The sequence below is a fragment of the Saimiri boliviensis genome, chromosome 1, assembly GCF_048565385.1.
Source record: "Saimiri boliviensis isolate mSaiBol1 chromosome 1, mSaiBol1.pri, whole genome shotgun sequence".
Lineage (NCBI taxonomy): Eukaryota > Metazoa > Chordata > Mammalia > Primates > Cebidae > Saimiri > Saimiri boliviensis.
The window spans coordinates 199108597-199126672 of record NC_133449.1 but is presented as its reverse complement, the minus strand read 5'-3'; the positions used below and the strand labels follow the sequence as shown (position 1 = coordinate 199126672).

Sequence of the window (18076 nt, the reverse complement as noted above, 5' to 3'; positions counted from 1 at the left end):
CTCCTGCAGTTGTTTATTTATTTGGAGGATTGTCTATAAATACAGTTGGTCCTCTGTATCAGAGGAGTCAACCAACTTTGGATCAAAAATATTCAAGAAAAAATAAATAATAATACAACAATAAAAATCACATTTTAGCCGGGCGCGGTGGCTCAAGCCTGTAATCCCAGCACTTTGGGAGGCTGAGGCGGGTGGATCACGAGGTCAAGAGATCGAGACCATCCTGGTCAACACGGTGAAACCCTGTCTCTACTAAAAATAGAAAAAATTAGCTGGGCATGGTGGTGTGTGCCTGTAATCCCAGCTACTCAGGAGGCTGAGGCAGGAGAATTGCTTGAACCCAGGAGGCGGAGGTTGCGGTGAGCCGAGATCGTGCCATTGCACTCCAGCCTGGGTAACAAGAGCGAAACTCCGTCTCAAAAAAAAAAAAAATCATATTTTAAAATAGTACAGCTTAACAGCTATTTACATAATTTTACACAGTATTAGGTTTTTTGAGTAAGCTAGAGATTAAAGTATATGCATAAATGTGTGATGATTATATGCATTTTATGTAAGGGACTTGAGCATCTCTTAACTTTGGTATCAGCAGAGAGGTTGGGAAGACCTGGAACCAATCACCCAGGGATACTGAGCTATACAACTATATGCTTGCTTTTGGAGTTGTTGCTGGTGGCATCACTTATGTGAAAGCTGGCATGTGATCCTGACACGTTAGACAACTTCATAAATGCTCATTGAAAAGTATGTACTGTTGGCCTAACAACTGTAAAGAATTGCTATACAGAAGGCTCTAATAATATGAGATCTGTCAGAAAATAATAATTATGAGATTATTCTTGGGGAGCTTCTAGTTTTCCATACATGAAAATTTTCCAAATATGAAGGTAAAAGATGGAAAAGTAAATCAATGATAATTTAGTGCTAGCATTTAGAAATGATTTTCAGGGTTGAAAGTATTTTCATCATTTCCCATAGATATGGTGAATATCTACTATAATATAGCTGGAGGGCTGGATAAATTATTTTGAATACTTCTACCCATTAATTAAACATTTATCAGTAAAAAAAAAGGTGGCAGCTCAGACTTCTTTGTGTAGCATTTAAAAAAGCAAATAAAAATATTTGACCATCCAAATTGTTTTTTCCAAAGTCTTTATAAATTCAGAAGAGAAAATAAGATTATTAAAGGTATAATGTTTTGCCGGGCGCGGTGGCTCAAACCTGTAATCCCAGCACTTTGGGAGGCTGAGACGGGTGGATCATGAGGTCAAGAGATCGAGACCATTCTGGTCAACATGGTGAAACCCCGTCTCTACTAAAAATACAAAAAGTTAGCTGGGCATGGTGACGCATGCCTGTAATCCCAGCTACTCTGGAGGTTGAGGCAGGAGAATTGCCTGAACCCAGGAGGCGGAGGTTGCGGTGAGCCAAGATCGTGCCATTGCACTCCAGCCTGGGTAACAAGAGCGAAACTCCATCTCAAAAAAAAAAAAAAGGTATAATGTTTTAAATCAGTGCTTCGTTTCAATTTAACAAGTACCATTGACTGCCTGCTTTGTGCTAGGTTCAGGGATGGTGACTGAAATGCTGTCTTTGCCCTTACGGTTATTTTCTTTAGTTCTTTATTTGATATGTACATTCTTTACTGTACTTTAAATAGCCATTGTATTCAGTAAACTAATCTGTGCCCATTTACACAATTTAATATGTGATTTAATACTTTAATGACAATTGTTATGATTTCAGATACTTCTGTTTGTTCCATGGATGTGTTATTTATCATTCATGGCTTGCTTCTGAAATCAAGAGCAGCATTACTATTGTCATGTAACAGTCATATAACATACATAGAATATTGTTGTTAAAATATGTTAGTCCCTTTCATGACGATCTTTTTGCAGTCCTAAATTTTTTTAAATTGTTGTCTGTAATATGAAATGGTTTATCACTCATACATTTTTTTTTTCCCACTTTGGACATTTAATTTCTTTTTTTTTTTTTTTTGTTTGAGACTGAGTTTCGCTCATTACCCAGGCTGGAGCGCAATGGCGCAATCTCGGCTCACCGCAACCTCCGCCTCCTGGGTTCAGGCAATTCTCCTGCCTCAGCCTCCTGAGTAGCTGGGATTACAGGCACGCACCACCATGCCCAGCTAATTTTTTTTGTGTGTTTTTAGTAGAGACAGGGTTTCACCATGTCGACCAGGATGGTCTCGAACTCTCGACCTCGTGATCCACCCGCCTTGGCCTCCCAAAGTGCTGGGATTACAGGCTTGAGCCACCGCGCCCGGCCTGGACATTTAATTTCTTAAAGAGGTGGCATAGCATAGTAGTTTGAGATCTAGAATTTGGATGATATTACTAACCTTGTGACGTTAGCTTAATTATCAGAATACTGTGTAGAAGAGTTAGAAATTAATAAATATCACCTATTATTATTTCATTTTTTAAATGTGTAGCTGATTTTGTTTTCCTCCAAAAAAAAAAGCTTTCAACTATTTTTCTTCTTGTAGTAAACTTCTGTATACATTTCCAGGATGGAAAGTTGGAGTGACAGCTCTTCAGCAGGTTAGTATTTTTCTGTTAAATCGAAGAGGAAACAAAGTTAATAGGAAAATCTTTTAGTTTCAAGAATCAATCATAATTTTAGATGTAAAGACAAAACAATATATAGCTTAGTTTACCTTTAAAATTGTTACCCTGAAGAAATAGTGTTTTGGAAATGTAGTTTAAACAAGTAATAATGCCTTCGCCAATAACAATTTTGGAATCTGCTTATAGTTTGACTTTAAACCCATGGATCCTTCTTTACTAATCATTTTGTGGAGATATATAGTCCAGTGTCTTGTGTAGACTGGTAATGAGTATTCAGCAATGCAAGGGATATTGTAAGTCATGCAGATAAATTTGTCAAGATGTTGAGATTTATGGTCTGAAATAATTGGAGCCAAAATCCTAATGTTTGATTCGATGATGGACTATTTAAGAAATAACTACTTTTTTAGGCCGGGCGCGGTGGCTCAAGCCTGTAATCCCAGCACTTTGGGAGGCCGAGGCGGGTGGATCACGAGGTCAAGAGATCGAGACCATCCTGGTCAACAAGGTGAAACCCCATCTCTACTAAAAATACAAAAAGTTAGCTGGGCATGGTGGTGCGTGCCTGTAATCCCAGCTACTTAGGAGGCTGAGGCAGGAGAATTGCCTGAGCCCAGGAGGCGGAGGTTGCAGTGAGCCGAGATCGCGCCATTGCACTCCAGCCTGGGTAACAAGAGCGAAACTCCGTCTCAAAAAAAAAAAAAAAAGAAAGAAAGAACTACTTTTTTAAATGACTCTGCAAAATATGTATAAATAAATGAATGCATGCCTGTATTGAATCTTGTGTTTCTATTGGCCACATATGTAGCCAGTATACACTTATTTTTCTTAGCATCCACTTTCTATACTTGCCCAATTTATATGTATTCCTTATCTTCTCTTACTGACATCAATGTAGCTCCACTTTTGCCTATCCAGAAGACTCCATAAATATCGGAGGATTAGGTCGTTTGAAGACAAGGGATTATTTGTTTCAGTATCTCCAGTTTCTACACAGAGTCTGATGCATAGTAGACACTTGATGACAAATTAATAAAATGTGTAGCCTGATTCCAGTCTATAAGGATATTGACATTGATCTTTGCTAAAGTAAAGAAATTCATAATAGAGCCTGTGTGTAAGATTTATATTACAGTATAGACCGTAATAACCGTAGAATATTAGAACTGGAATAGGCTCATTGTAATACATTTTTTTGCCTTCTCCCCTGTTTTGTAAGTTTTTCTACTTTCTTGAGTAAACAATTTTTCACTTCCTCTGTAATTGGTTACACATTGCCATGCATGTCACAGGCCTTGTATGTTTTCTAAGAGTTGTCTCCTTTTTCTGTTTCCATCCAATCCAGTGATCTGTACTGATTTTATACATAGCTTTCTTTTCTGTTGTGGCTGTTTTCTTATCAAAATCTTACCAGCTAGGTTTTGGGGATGGGGATGGGATGTTGACTGGAAGAATCGAAGCTGGGAAGTAATTTGGAAAAATAATTTCCAAATACTTCTATGCTGAATAAAAAAGTATGCCAGATTAGTAATACTCGTTGAGTTTTTCTGCCACGTTTAGGAAAATACTTATTATTTCTTTTGATAACACCTAAGAAATGATGCATAAGGATTATTAAAGCTATTTTGTTTAAGAAAACAAAATAAAAGTTTGAATAATTCAATTTTTAGGCACCAGCTGTGGATGTTGTTGCTATTGGTCTTATGTCAGGTCAAGTTATCATTCACAACATTAAATTTAATGAAACGTTAATGAAGTTTCGTCAAGACTGGGGACCCATTACTTCAATTTCATTTCGCACAGGTAACTTTTAACATACTTATTGATAAGAGTTAAGGAAACTTAAAATTCATTACCTTAAAATTCAGAAATTTTTTTTGTCTGGTAGCTTAATCTAATAGGAGTGAATGAATACCGGGGTAAAAGGAGGCAAAGAAATTTGAATAAATAATTGGTATATAGTTTTTTTCTCACTTTATGGAATAAAAGGGAAGAGAGAAGAATTCTTGTTTATTTTGGGAGGATCTATAAGTATTTTTCTTAATGTATTTTATTTTAATAACAGATGGTCATCCTGTAATGGCAGCTGGAAGCCCATGTGGCCATATTGGACTCTGGGATCTAGAGGACAAAAAATTAATCAATCAAATGAGAAATGCACACTCTACAGCAATTGCCGGACTGACATTTCTCCATAGAGAGCCACTTCTTGTCACAAATGGCGGTGACAATGCTCTCAGGGTATTATGATGATTGTTATCTTCCTGGCTCATCTGACTTACCCTTTTGGTTATTACAAGCTTGCTTTAATGTATCAGCTTTCAACCTAGAAGATGAATGCGGAAGGAGGTATTGGTATAGGTGAAAGAAAAAGCACAGTAGGTGACATGATTGCAGTGAAGCAGGAAAGAATTACAGTTTAATTTCTCCCACAATACCCACCCTCCCCCTTATACTTCCAGGGTCAGTGGCTTAGCAAGCACTACACAATGCCAGTTGATGTATGTAGGGGGTGATTTGACTGCTTGCAGATAAAAACTTTACTTTTTTATTTCTTGGCAGATATGGATATTTGATGGTCCTACAGGTGACGGCCGACTTTTGAGATTCAGAATGGGTCATAGTGCTCCTCTTACCACTATCAGATACTATGGACAGAATGGACAACAGATTCTAAGCGCAAGTGAGCTTCTGCTTCATACTATTAGTTTTTTTTTAGCAAGTGTTGAGATTTGGGTGCCCTATTAGGTTTGGTATTTACAAATATTTAGATTTGCATATCTCTTTGAGTGACTTAAAGTTATTATCTGTACTTAATGTGTCCTTCTGTTTACTAATCCTCAGAGACAGAATGGTCAGATTCTAAAAATTCTGTTAGTCTGCTGAAAATTACTAGTATCTCATTTTCATTTTATCCTTTATTCTCACTAAATGCCATTCTATACAAAGTTGAGTATTTTAGGCCAGGCATGGTGGCTCACCCCTGTAATCTCAGCCCTTTGGGAGGCTGAGGTGGGTGGATCACCTGAGGTTGGGAGTTCAAGACCAGCCTGACAAACATTGAGAAACCCCGTCTCGACTAAAAATAGAAAATATTAGCCAGACATGGTGGCATATACCTGTAATCCCAGATACCAGGGAGGCTGAGGCAGGAGAATTGCCTGAACCCAGGAGGCAGAGGTTGCGGTGAGCCAGCATCGCGCCGTTACACTCCAGCCTGGCGACAAGAGCAAAACGCCATCTCAAGAAAAAAAAAAAAGTTGAGTGTTTTAATGTAGTTGCAATCTGGCTTTCCCTTTAAAGTGTCCCAAACTGTAACTTCAGGTTTTTCAAATTGAATTTTATAAAATTTGTGATTCATATAGTCCATTGTTTTGATGAAACTTGATTAGAGATTTTCTGTGTATGTCAACAGGTCAAGATGGAACTCTTCGGTCATTTTCCACGGTACATGAAAAATTCAATAAGAGTTTGGGACATGGTAGGTCCTTTGCAAGACAGAAAATAAGCTGGTCACAAAAGAAACATTTCAACATTCTATGAGACAACTGGAGAAAGCTTCATTAATAATTTTCTCTTTTCTTGGATGAAATAGATAAACGTAAACCATAAGAAGTGGTTGAAGTTCTGCTATGAGGTTATTGGAAAAAGTTAGACATCTTGGGTGGTAAAAACATACTATTGCCACCCAAAAGATGTTGATGGCCTCTCTTGAGCTGTCTCTAGAGTGCACAGGTTTTTAAATGGAAGGTAGCTTAGAGAAAGCATCAAAGTAAGCAGTGTCCAATTTTTTTGCTTCAAAGCAATCATTTTATTCTCCTTCCCTTCCCATGGTTATCAGCCTTTGAAAGATTTTGTTTATTAAACAAGAAAATCTTTTTCAGTTTTATTACTAATTTTTAAGTGACTATCTTTACTATTCATTTATGTATATACTTTCAGATGAAATTTAAGATTATTTTTTAATCAATATCTAAAGTAATTTCTCTTAGAATTAAAAAATAACAGTGGTAGTAACATCTGTTTTGTTTCTGACTTAAATGGGAATATCTTGAACTTTATAGTTATATGACGATAGCTTTTCTTTTACATACTTCTTTTTTTTTTTTATTAAGAAGGATTCATAGCTTTCTGTGTCCCCCTTGCCTCCAACCCCAGGATTAATAAATAAAAAGAGAGTCAAACGTAAAGGACTTCAGAATACTATGTCAGTGAGACTTCCACCCATCACAAAGTTTGCAGCAGGTAAGTAACTTCATAGTGTATTTCAAGACGTTCTCCTTTGTCATTGTCTCCTACTGTGTGCTATTTTATTTTCTGTTTTAATAAATGCTTTTACAGATATTAATAAGCATTCAGAAAGTAACTCAGGTACATGCTGATCTTGTGTGAAGACTAAAATGAGTTCTTTTAAATGTGAACTTATTATCTATTAACCTCAGGCTTTGCTCTTCATAATAGCTATTACTAATATTTGATTTTATAGCCTTTCTTTTTATTCTGTCATATGCCTAGTATAATGAAAGTCACTAATGCAAAAAGAACTGGAACAGCAAAGTATGAGAACATGGAGCTCTGACTAATTAAGATCTAAGAATATCAGGATTTAGTATGCTATGTCATTTCACCAGTGCTTCTTTCAATGAAGTGATTTTAAGAAAAATGTAGATAATGGGTTTGTTGCCTGAAATCTATCATGGGAAATTACTGTGTAGGCACTATTTCTATTTGAAGGTTATTACTAAGACCACCTTTCTGACTTTTCTTAGAGCTTGAGTGATATTTCTAAAAACACATCTAAATCACATTACACGCTTAAAATTTTTTAGTGGCTTCTTACACCTTTAGAGTGGAATCTCATCTCCTTAACATGACTTTCGAGACCTTTGGTAGTGTGGTCCTGATTGCCTTCCCCGACTCCCATTCCTCCCAAAAGATATTACACTTACTTGCTGTCCTCAGTTTTATTCATTTTTTTTTCTTGTGCATGTTATCCCCCCACCCCAGGTAATTTCTACTTGTTCTACCACTCTATCCAGAGAGACATTTATTTTCCCCAAATCTCCTGAGTGGTTTTATAAGACACTATCATATTTTACTGCAATTTCTTCTAATTCAAATCTCTTATTAGTTTGTTGTATACTAAAAACACATAAATACACACATTTTTAATTTGTCTTAAAAAATAACCTCTCGTTAGATTGGAAACATTAGTATCAGGTAGTACCTGTTTAGTTTACCATTGTATCCCTAGTGTCTGATGATAACCTGAAATATTAGATGCTTAATAAGTAATAGATGAATAACAGAATGAAAAGTAATTTGATTTATGATTTTTATTATGTTTTAGAGGAAGCTCGTGAGAGTGACTGGGATGGTATCATTGCTTGCCATCAAGGTAAGCTATCTTGCTCAACGTGGAATTACCAAAAATCTACAATAGGTGCTTACTTTCTCAAGCCAAAAGAATTGAAGAAAGATGACATAACTGCAACAGTAAGTGAGCTTGTTTATAAGGATATTTTCGCTTTAAAGCTTTCCTATGGAAATCTTGTTGTACTCAAGGTTTCTCCTCATAATATTAGTTGAAAAAACATAGTTTAACATTAAGCTTTCCAAGTTACAGACATTTATTTGAAATTGGGTGTGAGGTATTATCTCATTGTGGTTCTGATTTCTATTTCCCTACTGACATGAAGAATGAACATCTTTTCATGTGGTTATAGACCATTTGTATGTCTTTTTTGAGAAATATTTAAAAATAATTAACTTGTAATATCTCTTTATATATTCTCAATACAAGTCCCTTATCAGATATTTGAATTACAAATGTTTTCTTCCATTCTGTAGGCTATCATTTCATTTTCTTTTTGGTATCATTTTTAACTAAAAGTTTTGAGTTTTGATGAAGTTCAGTTTATTCTTATATTGCTTATGCTTTTTGAAAAAGCAATGTGTAGCAGAAGGACACGAAGATTTGCTCCTGTGACTGATAAGAGCTTCCTGGTTTTAGCTCTTATATTTGGGTTTATTCTCTCTGAATTGATTTTTGTGTATGGTATGATATAGGGATCCAAATTCATGTTTTTGCATGTGGATATCCAGTTGTCTCAGCACAATTTGTTCACAAGACCATTCTTTCTCCATTGAATGATCTTGTTACCTCCACTGAAATACAGAAAAAAATATATTGATACACTATTGTTATTTTAAGTAGTAAAATGGGTTTATAGTAGAACTTGCTTATAAACCAAATGTTCCCCCTGTAGTGTGTCTTATATATTCCCTTCCTAAAATGTCATAATTAAAATATTTTGGGCTTTTGCTTGGGCATTCTAACTAATGGTATGTTTATGGTTTGATGACAGCCACGGAAGCAGATAATAAAGGCAAGACAAAAAGAAATTAGGCAATGGAATGTTTTGACTTTAGCCTTGTTAATAAAATAAAAATTGAAGGCTAGTCCCGTATGTAGTTCTCCGGACTTTGTACATTTAAATTGAGTTAACCTTAGTTATGTTTTGTTTTCTTAGTTAATAATTCTTGATACTTTTAAAAGAGTGGAGATAGAATCTAGCATATATTCTTATACACCCAAATATAATTACTTTATGTCTAAGAAAACTAATGAAAGAATGTATTTATCGTGCTTTTTTTTTAAATAAAAAGGAACAAGTAGTAGATTAAAAAAAATACTCTGGCAAGCATAAAGTGCAATAAAATGTTATTTTCTTTGTCATTTATGGGGTTTTTTGTTTGTTTGTTTGTTTGTTTTCTCCTTAAAGGCAGTGGATATAACTTCTTGTGGAAACTTTGCTGTAATTGGCCTCTCATCAGGAACTGTAGATGTATATAACATGCAGTCTGGTATACATCGAGGAAGTTTCGGCAAGGATCAAGGTACAGAATTTTTTCCTTTTTTTAAATTAATATAGATAAATACAAGACTAGTAATGATAGCTTGCATTTATAATCTTTAAGTCCTGGGCATTTTGCTAAAGTTTAAGATGGGTTATCAATCAACCCTATACGGCAGATACTGCAGTTGTATCAAAAGGACCATGTTGAAAGAGAAAAGTCATGGGTACCTAAGAGTTATGTGGATATTAGGCAGATTAATTTTTTTTTCTCTTTTGCTTTAAGCAGAAAATTTTAACAAAATGTTCAAACCTATGTGATACCAACCTGATTTCTGTTTTTTTTTTACTCAGTGTTAATAATTAAGATTCTTCTCCTTACCCCCCTGAAATTCAGATTAATTTCAAAATTGTTCAAGGATATTTAAGTGGCAGCTTATGTATTTGAATTAAGGAATCACTATGTGTATTGTTCAGAGAGACACTGCCAATTCTGATTTCTTTTTTTCTTTTGACATGTACCTTACAGCTCACAAGGGATCTATTAGAGGTGTTTCAGTGGATGGATTAAACCAGTTGACAGTTACAACTGGTAGTGAAGGATTACTCAAATTCTGGAACTTTAAAAGCAAAAGTTTAATCCATTCTATGGGCCTCAGTTCATCTCCAAATATCATGTTGCTTCATAGAGACAGGTAAACTTTTAATGATAATGGATTTTCTCTTTGATTCTTTTGGTAAAAGTTTTAAAGTCACAATTTACCAAATGAGAAAAATCAGAGTATTTAATAAAGAACGGCATTTGGCTTAATTTTCACCTAAGTGTTTTTGATTTAACAAAATTCAAGTGGATATAAGACTTTAGTTCAAGGGTTTTTTATTTACTAAAACTGGTGTATTTATCTTACTAGTGGCATTCTGGGACTCGCCTTGGATGACTTCTCCATTAGTGTTGTGGACATAGAAACTAGGAAGATTGTCAGAGAGTTTTCTGGACACCAAGGCCAAATAAATGACATGGTAAAACAAACTCTAGCTGATAAAACTCAACTTATTTCTACTTCTGTTTGGGTGTGTTATCCTTTAATAGCCTTAAAATCATTATATGAGGTGGTTATCAATTTTAATTTGCAGGCCATTTTTCAAAGATTTTTAAAGAAAGTTTTAAATTAAAAGTTTAATACTTTTCAGGGAGTTGATGCCATCAAATTGAAGTGTAAGTTTTAGAGCTCATCTTTTTTTCATTAAACAAGGCCAGAGTATACTATAGATATGAATGATCCATTGGTTTATGTCATTTTTAACTTAATATTAAAATAAGCTGCGAGAACTTATTTCTGTTTTACTATGTATGGAATGAATTAATAGTAAAAGACCGTTTGCTTGGAATATTTGGTATCTGGTTTATTTTAGCTTAGTGCTATTTCTGGAGTTTATGTATGTTAATTCTGAAAGGATTTAATTAATAAAAATGTGTTTAAGTTTACTATTATGTTCCTATAGTGGGATATATGATATGGTAAGAAGTAAAGTAGTTTAAAAAGCATGTTTTATTCAAAAGAACTTTTAAAATAAATTTGTCATTCGAGGACCATATTAAGTCTATGTTACTATTTTTCATCAATTGCAGATACTTTGATTTGCTTGAAAATGGAAAAAGTAAAATAAAAATAAAACCCTAATACTTAGTGACAAACCCAACAGCTACAGTTACTAGTTTTCACACCAAAAAATCAGAATTTACTTCTTTCCTTAAGAATTGAAGGAAAAAAATCCTGGTCAGGACATTGTGTTCTGCAGATCAGAGGCTGGCAGAATTACACATCAACAGAATTTGTTTTGACAGCATCTGTGAAATGAGGATGGGAGTTGGTTGTGCTGAAATGGCAATTTTGAAAACATCTGTGTCAACTTGCTCTTCCTTTTTCTTTCTTTTTCAAACCTTACTGTCAACTTGTATATCTAGAGTTTCCCTGTTCAGTAATAAGTTACTTCTTTTAGTTAAATCTGAGAATTTATAACATGACTTTACCTCTCAGAGTCATTCTTTCCCATGCTTTGCTATCTGTACCATCCTTCTGTAAGTTGATCTATTTGTAACTTGAGATTTGAGTTCCCGTTATATTACTGCAGCCTGATAATATTTGCATATTCCAGTATCACCCACTAATTTAAACTGCTGGATGAACAATATGCTACAACTACAAGCCTTAAAGTTTTTCTTTTTGGGTCATTTTTCACATGTGCTCTAATTTGTGCCTGACGACCCTTAGGTACTGCAGGCAAAGAGATCTATTATTTATCCATTTTTATAGCTAGAAAAGATAATGGGTGGCATAAGTAGTTTATTTAAATTTGTTTTGAAAAAATCTGATTATTATGGCTTATGTTTAGAAATAAAGCTTTATTAAAAGAGAAAAGAATATGTTTAACATAAGCTTCAAGAAAAATAGACTCAATCACACACATAAACATATTGTCTGTAAATAAATGGAAAATTATGGTTTGAAAATTAATGCAATACACTTTATTTTTTTAACTTTTAGTAATTCATTTAAAAGCCTAATCTTTATCCAAATTCCGTATCAGTGGTATTTAGGAAGTGGTATTTTCTTTTATATGAAATAAGACAGCCTGAATGTTACTCAAATTAATTTTTTTATGAAGCCTGCATTATCTTTTCATTTATTGCATTCTTTAAGGTGTTAACTTTATATACATACATGCATACATATAAATATATCCATATATATTTTAAATATATATGTATATTATATTTTCTTAATTTAAAGGCTTTTAGTCCTGATGGTCGTTGGTTAATAAGCGCTGCAATGGATTGCTCTGTTAGGACTTGGGACCTTCCTTCTGGATGGTAAGTTTGTATTTCTAAATCCCTAACCTTTATAAAAAGATTTCTAAGTTATTTTCTTCACATGTGACTTTTACCAGTAGTTAATAGATTATATGCTTTTCCAGTGTGACTATATTTGGAGATTTTTCTGACATGACTATATTGTGTCCTTGGAGTGTTTTTAATGATAACTAAACAGCAGGTAGTAGTGTCATGAAAGATAATAGAAAAGTGAAATCTCTCTTAGGTTTTCTAATCCTGCAGAATTGAGATACAGAAGCAAGTTGTCTAAACCTTAGGAAAGCTCATTTGGCCTTTTTGATAAAGCTCAGACTTAAGGATGACAAACTTCTATTTTGAGTTTTTTTAGTTCATGCTGAATTTAGTTAGAAAGTAAAAAACGCTAACTTTTCCTTTTTGTATATTATATCTCTTGTGGTACTCTAACATAATTCTTAAAAGAAGGCATTTTAGATAGTCTTAGTGCATTTTCTGTTGCTTGGAATATTGAAACCCTGTTATTTCTAAAGAAAAGGAGTTTGTTTCTTACAGTTTGGGAGATTGAAAAGCCCCAAGTCAAGAGGCCATAGCTGGTGAGAGCCTTCTTGCTGGTGGAGACTCTGAATAGTTCCAAGGTAGTATGGGGTATCACATTAGTAAGGGTGATACCCCATACCACCTTGGGACTGTCACTCAGCGTGATAATGTAATGGCTCAAGTCTGTCTTCCTTTTCTTATAAAGCCACCAGTTTCCCTTTCATGATAATCCATTAATCTATGAATGGGTTAATCCATTAATGAGGACAGAGTCCTCATGATCCAGTCACCTCTTAAAGGCCCTCCCCCTCAGTACTGTCACATTGTGGATTAAGTTTAAACATGAGTTTTAGAGGGGACATTCAAACTATATCTTAAAAGTAGTAAAAATATGTGTCTTTAGATTTGGGTAAAACCTAACAGATGTTCAGAAATCTATTTCATGGGTTGAAATTTGCTCCTATTCTAGCACTTTAAAGAGAAAACAACCAAATCTGTAAATGGTATAAACAGAAGAGACATACAGAATGTGTGTGGGGTTTGTCGTTAAAAATTATGTAGGTGTAGATACCATTTAAAATCATATCATTTAACATAGGATTGCCTAGATGAGTATGAAGAAAGGAAGAATTATGGGAATAGCAAAACATCTAATTTAACAGTACCATACCATTAAAAAAAGATAGATGAGAAAAATCAGAAGGAAGGTGGTACTTTTTAATCTAAAATTTTCCTAAATTAAGCTCTGTTCACTTCCTCTTCCTACTCAGGAATTGGATAAGCTCATACATGAAAACAATTTGACCTTTAGGAAGGAAAAACCCTGATGTCCTCAGTTCCCTTCAAGTTTGAAACAAGCCTGAGGCATACCTACCTATCTTGAGTATACAGTGGATTTGTAGTAAGCACTGCTAAGGATTGTTGCTAGTGGGTCCAGCTCTAATAACTAGGGATCTTTGTGCACAGGTGTGTCTCTTTCACTTAAAATAGAGTAAATCAAAATATAATTTATTGACTGTATCCTCCTTTGGTTTTAGAAGGTTCACCTAAAGTTGGTATTTCTTTAATTAAACATTTTGTTAAAGACACTATTAGAAATATTAGTGGTCTGTCACTTCTTGGGCTTTTGCTATTTTCTAAAAGTTAATGTTAACTAATTTGAGTTGTTGTAAAGTAAGAAAGTTATATAAATAGTAGAGTTGGCATAGTGCCTTTTTCATTTTCTTTTTTAATAGTTTTAGTTAATATTAGTGGGAGAGATAGATTATTCAGTAGTAATAAATCGGCAGGTTTTTTTTAAGTGGTTAATTCATCTTCGAAATAGAAAAATTAGGATCTGAAAGTAGCATTCAAAGCCACTAACTTTTGATTCAGCATTAGCCTTTTGCTGAATTTCTTATATCAGTAAAAAGTTGAAAAGATCAAAATCTGATAAATTTTCAACTCTAGTATCTTATTTTTAGGTGAGCATAGGCCATTGTAAGCGAATAGAGAGACATGAAGCTGGGTGTAGCACAAGAGCAAGAAGTGACCACATCGAATTATTAAAAGAAAATGTAATAAAATGAACATTGATTGGAAAAAGCATATTTTTATTTAAAAAAATAGTTTCAGTTAAAATTTGAAGTGGACCAAATGAGAGAGCTTGAATAACTATCAAACAACTGCTGCTGCTTAATTGCAACTAAGCTAACATTTACGATATGCTGCTAGGCACTGTGAGTGCTTTTATTTTTCATATCCTAAGAGGTTGTAGGTACTATTACTGTTATTAGTCCCATTTCAAAAATGATGAAGTGGAGGCTTTTAGAAAAGTTAAGTGATTTGCCCAAGGCAACTTAGTTTATAAATGGCAAAATAAGCACAGGAGAAAGAACTGTTGTTATGTTTATTTATTTTTATTTTTATTTTTTTTTGAGATGGAGTTTCACTCTTGTTACCCAGGCTGGAGTGCAATGGCACGATCTCGGCTCACTGCAACCTCCGCCTCCTGGGTTCAGGCAATTCTCCTGCCTCAGCCTCCTCAATAGCTGGGATTACAGGCACGCGCCACCATGCCCAGCTAATTTTTTGTATTTTTAGTAGAGACGGGGTTTCACCATGTTGACCGGAATGGTCTCGATCTCTTGACCTTGTGATCCACCCGCCTCAGCCTCCCAAAGTGCTGGGATTACAGGCTTGAGCCACCACGCCTGGCAGAACTGTTGTTATGTTATCGCCTTGGCTCAGACTGTGTCTTGTTTTAAGAATGAACTGATTTTCTTGATGTGGAAGATAATAAAGTTAAGGTTAGTGTTTTATTATACAACCGTGGGTAACTTGGGTTTTTTTTTAATTTCCCTCTTTATTTTTTTTTTTTTTTTTTTGAGACGGAGTTTCGCTCTTGTTACCCAGGCTGGAGTGCAATGGCGCGATCTCGGCTCACCGCAACCTCCGCCTCCTGGGCTCAGGCAATTCTCCTGCCTCAACCTCCTGAGTAGCTGGGATTACAGGCACACGCCACCACGCCCAGCTAGTTTTTTTGTATTTTTTAGTAGAGACGGGGTTTCACCATGTTGACCAGGATGGTCTCGATCTCTCGACCTCGTGATCCACCCGCCTTGGCCTCCCAAAGTGCTGGGATTACAGGCTTGAGCCACCGCACCTGGCCTTAATTTCCCTCTTTTTTAAAAAACATAATTCAACCTATGGAGATTCCTAGTTTTTCTTTCAGTTACATAATTTGAATAATGAAAACATGTTACATAGCCTGGAAAGTGAAGCTGTCTATGAGTAAACCCTTGAGTGTATTAACATACAGGGATATCCATCTGGAATTGTGCCTATTTTAAACAAATTGCGTAGGTATTAAACTTTCCTATGAAGTTTTTTTTTAAGTGCTGAAACATTTTTTATGTTTGTAAAATTCTCAGAGAAACAGTTGAAATTTTATATCTCTGAAATTATCGTTCCTTTACCACCACCTTTTATGTCTGGTTGTTTTTGATCTAACAGAAGTTCAGATTGAATTTTTTTTTTTTTTCCGAGACAAAGTCTTGTTCTGTTGCCCAGGCTGGAGTGCAGTGTTGCAATCTCAGCTCACTGCAACATCCGTCTCCAGGGTTCAAGGGATTCTCCTACCTCAGGCTCCCGAGCAGCTGGGACCACAGGCACACCCCTCCATACCCGGCTAATTTTTTTTTGTATATTTAATGGAGAAAGGGTTTCACCATGTTGGCTAAGCTGGTCTCAAACTCCTGACCTCAATGATCTGCCCACCTCATTCTCCCAAAATGCTGCGATTACAGGCATCAGCCACCACTCCCGGTCCAGATTGAGTTCTTTGAGGGATGAGGAATATGTAAAATTAAATAGTCTTCATAGAATTCTTCATTTGTTCTGTCTTACCCCACCCCTACTTCCTGAGGAACATTACATGAGAAGAATTGGAATAGAACATTGTTTTGAATTTCTCACTGAGGCAAAAACATCCCTTTGTGCTACTCCTTAAAGATTTCTGTGGAAGATGATTTTAGCACTTTGAAAATAGAACATATGGAAACAGTCTCCATTTGGGCAAAATAATCATCAGAAACAACCTACTGAATGTATATGCAGGGCTCTGATCTTGTAATCTGATCCCTTAGAATAGGAATTGTATTAATATTCTTTCGGAAGAAATTATAAGGTACCTGGGACTGAACTTATTTTTTTAAGATTAGCATGAAACTGTATGGTAGTTTTAGGTCTGGGATGAGCCTGTGCATTTATGTTTTATGAACTAATGTGACAGTGTAGAATATGCTGTGTATGTGGAAACCACCTTCCTCAATTTGGTGGTTTTATATAATGGAAGTCCCATCTACCCACACACCACAGCTGTGGAAATGAAGTTACACAACGAAGTTGACAAGATAATTATAGTTTAAATAAAATAAGTTTGCTCAAGCAATTAAGTTTTCTTCTTAACAGATAGTTCCTAAACATGTTAGGAAGTTTTACTCTTCACATACATAAACTTTTGATGACTAATATTTAGACAAAGGAGATACCTTAAGATTTGAAATTGCCGTATCGTAGGTTTAATCTTCATCTGTATGTGTTAGAATAATATCTTCATCTCTGGATTGTTTGGATTAAATGGCTTAACATAAATAACTTAACAGTCCATGGCATAGAGTAAGTGTTTAGCAAGTGCTTTCCCCAATTCCTTTGATTCCCAACAAAAGCCATTCTTGTGTGCTTTCGAACAGAAATCAGACAAGCTATTGCTCCCTTTCCCGTAAAGGACAACTAAACAGCAGTCATTTTCCTAAACACAGTTTGATGGGTGTGTGTTTGTTTCCAGTGCTTTTAATTGTCTTTTCTTGCAGTCATTGTTTAAGGTTTACATTTTTATTGGCTCTTTCAGCAAATTGAGAGAGGCATTTTACCATGGGTGAGCAACTTAATGCCTCCCACTGGACAGTCTTCATTTACATTTGAGCTGCTCACGGTGTGTCCTGTCAATCACTGGTGTAGGCATACCCTGGGTGTGTATAAGCTATTGCCCTATTTTGTGCTTCAGTTTCAGTAGTGGCTTTACTAGAATGTATATTAGCTAACAATATGAATTGGGTAGAACTGCTTGAGTGAATATACTGACCCAATTGCTCTCTGCCTTGAGTGAATTTAAAATCTTACTGGACCTCAGTTTTCTGGACTGTATGGTAAGGACGATCTGCCTTGTAGGGTTTGTGAAGATTAGATTAGTTAGCACACTCAAGTACTGAGGATACTTCCTCACATAGAGCACTAAAAAAAGTGTTACTCTTGAAGTAATTTGTATTATTAATGTACATCCTGAACTTGAGTCATTTGTGTGTACCTTCCTATGGATATATTTATATATATATTTACTGACTTCAGAATAGCTGAAGTCAATAAATAAAATATGTTTATTGACTTCAGAATTGCTGTCATTGGACTGGGCGCGGTGGCTCACGCCTATAATCCCAGCACTTTGGGAGGCCGAATAGGGTGGATCACAAGGTCAAGAGATTGAGACCATCCTGGTCAGCATGGTGAAACCCCCTCTCTACTAAAAATATAAAAATTAGCTGGGCATGGTGGCGCACACCTGTAGTCCCAGCTACTCGGGAGGCTGAGGCAGAACTGCTTGAACCCAGGAGGTGGAAGTTGCAGTGAGCCGAGATCGTGCCATTGCACTCCAGCCTGGGTAACAAGAGCGAAACTCCATCTCAAAAAAAAAAAAA

The 18076-nt window shown here is 35.4% G+C and overlaps 1 protein-coding gene across 1 annotated transcript in view; it reads left to right on the top strand.

Moving 5' to 3' along the window:
• Positions 1-18076, top strand: part of WDR36 (WD repeat domain 36) — a 40793-nt gene that overhangs the window by 9074 nt on the left and 13643 nt on the right. The window contains exons 6-16 of the mRNA XM_039471020.2: positions 2516-2570; positions 4268-4400; positions 4663-4838; positions 5160-5280; positions 6013-6078; positions 6756-6842; positions 7948-8093; positions 9383-9497; positions 9984-10149; positions 10366-10474; positions 12247-12326. Coding sequence (XP_039326954.2) covers positions 2516-2570; positions 4268-4400; positions 4663-4838; positions 5160-5280; positions 6013-6078; positions 6756-6842; positions 7948-8093; positions 9383-9497; positions 9984-10149; positions 10366-10474; positions 12247-12326 — 1254 coding nt within the window. The remainder of the gene's footprint in view (positions 1-2515; positions 2571-4267; positions 4401-4662; positions 4839-5159; positions 5281-6012; positions 6079-6755; positions 6843-7947; positions 8094-9382; positions 9498-9983; positions 10150-10365; positions 10475-12246; positions 12327-18076) is intronic.